Source organism: Sesamum indicum, linkage group LG2 (assembly GCF_000512975.1).
Source record: "Sesamum indicum cultivar Zhongzhi No. 13 linkage group LG2, S_indicum_v1.0, whole genome shotgun sequence".
Classification (NCBI taxonomy): Eukaryota; Viridiplantae; Streptophyta; class Magnoliopsida; order Lamiales; family Pedaliaceae; genus Sesamum; species Sesamum indicum.
In genome coordinates this window covers 14,728,960-14,735,515 of record NC_026146.1, presented here as the reverse complement: position 1 = coordinate 14,735,515, position 6,556 = coordinate 14,728,960, and the positions used below count along the sequence as shown (strand labels likewise).

Here is a 6,556-nt window from a genome sequence, read left to right as displayed (position 1 = left end):
AGCTACCAACATGAATTTGTGAGAAATCTGAGGGTGTTCGCTTTGCTGTAGCTTACTGAAGAGTTGGCAAAGGTGGAGGAGAAGCTTAAATTAACAGAATCTCTTCTGGAAAGCAAGGTACTTGCTGTAACTTTCCTTTTTCTCTCTGCATCCTCCTCCGGGGTATATTTTGTAATGATATGCATGTTTTTGTTTTTGTGGGCAGAATCTTGAAATTAAAAGAATTAATGATGAAAAGAAGGCCTCCATGGCAGCTCAATTTGCAGCAGAAGCCACTCTTCGGAGAGTGCATGCTGCTCAAAAGGATGATGATATGCCTCCAATTGAAGCCATCCTGGCTCCGTTAGAAGCTGAACTCAAGCTTGCTCGGCAGGAGGTTTGTGCATTAGGGCATCTGCTCACCTTGTCAAACAAACAATGTCATTCAGGGTAGTACTTAATAAATCTGCCTTTTCCTTCTAGATTGCGAAGCTGCAGGATGACAACAAAGCATTGGACCGACTTACCAAGTCAAAAGAAGCTGCTCTACTTGAAGCAGAGAGAACTGTACAGGTAGCATTAGCTAAAGCTTCTATGGTGGATGATCTCCAGAACAAGAACCAAGAATTGATGAAGCAGATAGAAATTTGCCAGGTGTCAGAGTCTGTTTGTTTTTTCTTTGATTCATTCTGAAGGTCATCAATGGATAATTCTTGACCTTTTTCTGCTTTGTAACATCAAACGTTTCCTGTTTTATCAGGAAGAGAATAAGATACTGGATAAAATGCATAGGCAAAAGGTTGCGGAGGTTGAAAAGCTTACCCAAACTGTTCGTGAGCTTGAAGAGGCTGTGCTGGCTGGTGGTGCGGCTGCAAATGCTGTACGTGACTACCAGCGGAAAGTTCAAGAGATGAACGTAATTATCCAGACTCAGAACCACTTGAACTCTCATATACAGATATAGCTGTTAAATTATACAGCTGATACCCAAATAAATGGAATACCCTTGTCTTTTGATTTTCCAGGAGGAAAGAAAAACTCTTGACAGAGAGTTGGCTCGTGCCAAAGTAACAGCAAATAGGGTGGCAACTGTGGTAGCTAATGAATGGAAAGATGCTAATGATAAAGTGATGCCCGTCAAACAATGGCTAGAAGAGAGAAGATTCCTGCAGGTAAATATACATCTTTTCTTCCTTCACTTGTTAGTTGCTATTTGATATGCAGACAATTGGACTTTCATGGTGAACTAGAGAATTCCTGCAGTAATTGCAATCTGTTGTGACAGGGTGAGATGCAACAACTCAGGGAAAAGCTTGCTATAACTGAGAGAACTGCAAAATCTGAAGCACAAATGAAAGTAAAAAGCTTATTTTATTATTTATGGTTTATATGATGAGAAATGATAATTGAAATCTATCGGATTTTCTTGAATTTAAACTAAGCTTGCATTCTTTCTTCCAGGAAAAATATCAACTACGCCTGAAAGTTCTTGAGGAAACTTTGAGATCACCGAACGCGGCAACTCGTGCCACGTCAGATGGAAGAAGCTCAAGCAATGGGCCTTCACGCCGCCAGTCACTTGGTGGAGCTGAAAACATTTCCAAATTAACTTCTAATGGCTTTTTACCCAAGAGATCACCATCGTTTCAACTGAGATCTACTAGTAGCAGCACAGTGTTGAAACATGCAAAAGGGACATCAAAGTCCTTTGATGGTGGCTCACGATCTTCAGACAGAAGTAAAGTTCTCTTAAATGGATTAGGACCGAATTTTAAGCAAAGCCAGTCCTGTGATGGAACTAAGGAAGCCGAGACACAGAATAGTACATGGAAAGCACCTCAAGAGGAAAAAACTAGTGATATACAAGTCACAGATACAGAGGATGCTGTGCCAGGGTTGTTATACGATCTGTTACAGAAAGAGGTGATTGCCTTGAGGAAAGCTGGCCATGAAAAGGATCAGAGTCTTAAAGACAAAGATGATGCAATTGAGGTTGATATCTTTCTTTATTGAATCATAGTACCTCCAATTGTATTTAAGCTAAAATTTCTTCGTCTTTTCTATGACCAGATGTTAGCCAAGAAGGTAGAAACTTTGACTAAAGCAATGGAGGTTGAGGCGAAAAAGATGAGAAGAGAGGTGGCTGCTATGGAGAAGGAGGTGGCTGCGATGCGCTTGGAGAAGGATCATGAAAATAAGGCCAAAAGAGTGGGGAATTCGAAGAGTTCAGTCAACAGCTCTCAGTTGCTCCCTGGGAGGTATGCCTGTTCTTTAGAATGTTATTTGCAAGTGTAGCATGTTCCCTTGCTGGTTCGCTGCTAGAGCTAGTTTTTTTTTTTTTTTTCAGCATGAATCCTATTATATGGTTACGCTTTAAAGACCATTGATAGAAGTAACTAAGATTGTTCCGCTGATATTGTCATCCATGCCGACACAAACTTTTACTGAAATGTGTCATGCTTTGTTTTACATAAGAAACACCTATGTGTAAAATAGCTTAACATTTTCTTCTGAATTGCACCCACATGGGTGCAAGACATAGCCACAGTGTGTCATAGCAACCATGATCTATTACCTGCCTTTGAACATGAGTATCTCTTATAGCTTATGTCACTTCTAGCATCCAGGAACACCTTTACTGTAGCCCAAATGAGCAAAAAGAAAGTTTGACAAACTAAGGCTGATAACTGAGTGAACAGCTCTTAGATGAAGTGGTTTCTGAAAGTGACTTGGTATTTCTGCAAACTTCAATGCATCTGTATCTCTTTTGCTGATCTTTGACCGAGTCAAGGTGCCAAATATCCGTATCAATTTTCAGTTGCCGAGGATTGATAAAGTTTTTGATCTGTCAATGTTTGAAGAAATTGGCATGGAAATAAGCTATTCACACCTTTTACATGCCAAAGTTTAAAAGTAACTAATAGGAGGAGATGCAAGAATTGTGTCAGTGCAATATCCATATTCCTACATAAGCTAATAAGTCAAATAGCTAGTAAATTGCATGTTATATCAATGCAATGGCATGTATATATTAAATTGCAATATATATTTTCCTTTATTTGTTCACACTCTAAATTAGGTATAAATGCCTAATACCTGTGATTGACTATTACTAATTTGCTGCTTATCATGTATGCATATGTGGTTGTTACTTTACAAGCTTTCTCAGTTTCAATTTTACTTGTAGTAAGTCTACATTTCCTTTTCCATAAACATATTTCACATATTCAACAGTGTGGTCCCAAATGCTTTGTGCATCCATGGTTCTTTGTTATCAAACTTCTGTATTAGTTGGCTATCCTTGCACACATCTGCTTTTATGCACCTTTTTTATTTTTAAAAATGAATCCCACTACTTTCTCCTTCTATGGTTGGTTAAATCACCTTTTCTTTTATGAAGGCATGTTAACATTCATTTTGTTTTTAGATATTCATACTCCCTTGCTGTGAAATTATCAGGATAAAGAAAGCCATTTCTTATGTATCAGAAATAACGTTTTTTTCTTTATGCACTTTTTGGTACTTCTGTCTGAGAACAATCATGTTTTGCTGTTTTATAATTGCGAATAATAAGATAGCAGATTTTAATATAGCTAGTACAGTCTTGATGTGCACATGGATGTCTCCATTGTTGCTCATTTTTCCAGGTCGAAGTTCCATTGACATTGTGCCTCTGCAATTCTATACCGACATTAAACAGCCTGTTTTTGTTGACTAGTTATGTCCAGTCATTATCTTAGCTTCCTCTGTCAACATCAGACCAAATAATTTCTTTCTGTGCTTCTGAAACTGAGATGACTTCTTGGCAACTTTTCAGTGAATTTTGCACAATTTATTTTCTTTCGAAATTAGATAATTATCAATTGTAGAACATTGAAACCACCATAGCTGTCTTAGATGTTTTTCATATAAAAGCAAGGTGTTCAGATATTATTGACAGGGATAAAGCAGTTAATCATGATTAATTTTTTGGGCGAGCAGATTAAAGTTCACAGTTATGAATAATTTGGTTTTCTTGACTTGAATACTTGATAATACCAGATGCGCGATGATCATGAGATCAACTCATGTGCAAACTAGTCACAATTGGTATCAACCGACTAAGTCCATTTCATTTTTCCCAATTATTTTGCATCCGCAGTCATAAAGTTCTGAGAGATCTAAATTCCGTTTCATTTTTCCCAATTATCATGAGATAAAGCCTTTCCATTTCTATTTTGATCTTTTGTTTTGAAACAATTACCTGGGCATGTTTGTGCATCTCAATTAACACACAAATCATCTTTTTACAGGACTGCAGCACGAAGTGGGTTGACACGCAGCACGCAATAACAGATAACCTGATCTCAGCATTCAGAAACATTTCTGCATAAACCTTGTATTGGGTCCTTTTTATCCTTTGCATTTGCTAAAATTTACCCTTTCACTGTTTGTATAATTGTAACAAGCATGCCAATGGCTCTTTGGTTGTGGCACGAGAGAAAACAAAAGACACCATGCAAGGAAGGTGAAATCCAGTGGAAATGGTCGGTGTGCTTCTGACTTAGACTAAAATTGTCCGCTTAGAGATCAGCAAGAAGTATGAGGATATCAAAGTTGAGCTAACCTTTTGGCAGAAATATTTGGAGTGGCAGTTTAATGTGTTGTTGTATAGGTAGCTTGTTGGCTTATCCTTTGCCCACACATTCTCCTTTTATTGTTTGCAGTCTATATTTGAAATCTGCAGTTAGTGTGGTTGGTATTTGTTGAGGTTTGTCAATATTTTTGTTATCAGATAAAAATATCAGATTTTTTCCATTTTCTGTGCTTATTCATCGTCTGTGTTCCAGCCCCAATGATTCTTCACTGTGAAGTCTACACTTTTGAGTTGTGGTATGAACGCAGTCTGTGTAAAAGTTATTTTATACAATATACATCCAGGTTGGTGGGGTTGCATGTGTGTTGTCCTGGACCTTGTTGGTCAAAATATTCTTTACTACATACACTGGTGGGGGGTTCGTGTATGTGTCAGAGAACCTTGCTTTGGTCACGTGCTTGCACGTGTTCCTGAGCACTGTCGACAGCAATTACATATATACTGGAATAAAGAAAGGAGGATGCTTTGGTATTGGCATTAGCCTGGATGGTAAGGAGATATGTAAAAGTTTGGCAGAAGATGAAGTGTGTTGTTGAGTTTTTAGTTGCTTTGCTTTCACGTTGCATACCCCAATCCCGTCAACCGTTGTTGTTTGTTTTCTAGTTGGGCATATCATCCCCCTACTGCCATGCCACTGCTTTTAACCATACCAAATAAAGTAAAACGAGTAGTTTCACCGTCTCCATCAATTTTGGTCGCTACTATTTATTCTTCTTTTCAATTTCAACAATTTCTTTAGCAATCTGATCATCAATTGATCACTCCGCCACTAGATTTCTGTGTTTTACTACTTTATTATTTTCTTGTTTTTCTTATACTACTTTGTTGTAATTTTATTTTTTCATTATATTATATTTTGATTTATCACGACTTAAAATAACATTGGAGGTTAGCATATTAAAAATAATGGTCATAGAGTATATCTTTAATGCTAATATAAAAAAGAAAGGGTTTCTACACTCACAAAATTAATTTAATTTTTAGTGAAGTAAAAAAATACTCTTCATCTAATAATTTAGATAATTAATTTATTTAAATTTTATATTAATTGATAAATTATTATTTTTTAAATAATATAAAATATTGATTTATATATATTTCAAAGTATAAAAGTTATTTATTATAATCATCACGTACTTAACCAATGCTAGTATGGTAAAATATAAAGGGTGAGGGAAGGTTGGGTTCAGAGGCATTGGAATAGGAGACGCCATCCATGGTAGGAGCCACTGGTCTGATTTGAGTCAAGGAAATGGAGAAGGCCGAGACAACTGAAGAGATACAGTAAACATGTGTGCACTATCATGACTAATATATATTGTATAAAATTATGCATATATGATAAAGATGTTGACACGTTAACTTGACTTTCTACTAAGACCTGCTTTATTCTTAATTATTAAGCAGAGATTTATTTCGAATTATGAAAGCTGGTTTTTAATACAAGAGTCTGCGATTAATTATTATTTAAATTAATCATATATTAATGTAATTTTTGGTTAATCTTACTATACAAATAACAAAGAGGAGGAAGCTGAGGTGGATTTTATGAAATAAATTATTCACAAGCAATTCCCACGTCCTCGACCGTTTTTCCGGTTTCGATCGACACACAGGATCTCATCTCCCTCACCAAATACTATCTGCAGATCCAATCCCATTTCCCCCACATTCACTGTTTTTCTTCACATCTCCAAATATGGCCACGATGGAAAGCTTGATCGGCTTAGTGAACAGGATTCAGAGGGCATGCACCGTGTTGGGCGATCATGGCGGTGAAGGCATGTCCCTTTGGGAAGCCCTTCCCTCCGTCGCCGTCGTCGGTGGTCAGGTATTGTACACTCTCATTCTTCTACTCTCCTTTTTCATTTCCTTCTAATCTCCTGTTCTTAAACTAATCTCATACATTTTTGAGTATTTTTAAATTGTTACAGAGTTCTT

General features: G+C 37.0%; 2 protein-coding genes across 2 annotated transcripts in view; both read left to right on the top strand.

Annotated features, from left to right (window-relative positions):
• The window catches only part of LOC105156192 (microtubule-associated protein 70-2), a 6,842-nt gene extending 2,066 nt beyond the window's left edge, over window positions 1–4,776 (top strand). Inside the window, exons 3-11 of the mRNA XM_011072262.2 lie at window positions 52–117; window positions 206–376; window positions 463–633; window positions 740–895; window positions 1,005–1,151; window positions 1,265–1,336; window positions 1,441–1,971; window positions 2,050–2,237; window positions 4,272–4,776. Coding sequence (XP_011070564.1) covers window positions 52–117; window positions 206–376; window positions 463–633; window positions 740–895; window positions 1,005–1,151; window positions 1,265–1,336; window positions 1,441–1,971; window positions 2,050–2,237; window positions 4,272–4,311 — 1,542 coding nt within the window. The 3' untranslated portion in view covers window positions 4,312–4,776. The remainder of the gene's footprint in view (window positions 1–51; window positions 118–205; window positions 377–462; window positions 634–739; window positions 896–1,004; window positions 1,152–1,264; window positions 1,337–1,440; window positions 1,972–2,049; window positions 2,238–4,271) is intronic.
• LOC105156191 (dynamin-related protein 1C) overlaps window positions 6,150–6,556 on the top strand; it is a 12,220-nt gene continuing 11,813 nt past the window's right edge. The window contains exon 1 of the mRNA XM_020691953.1: window positions 6,150–6,479. Coding sequence (XP_020547612.1) covers window positions 6,315–6,479 — 165 coding nt within the window. The 5' untranslated portion in view covers window positions 6,150–6,314. The remainder of the gene's footprint in view (window positions 6,480–6,556) is intronic.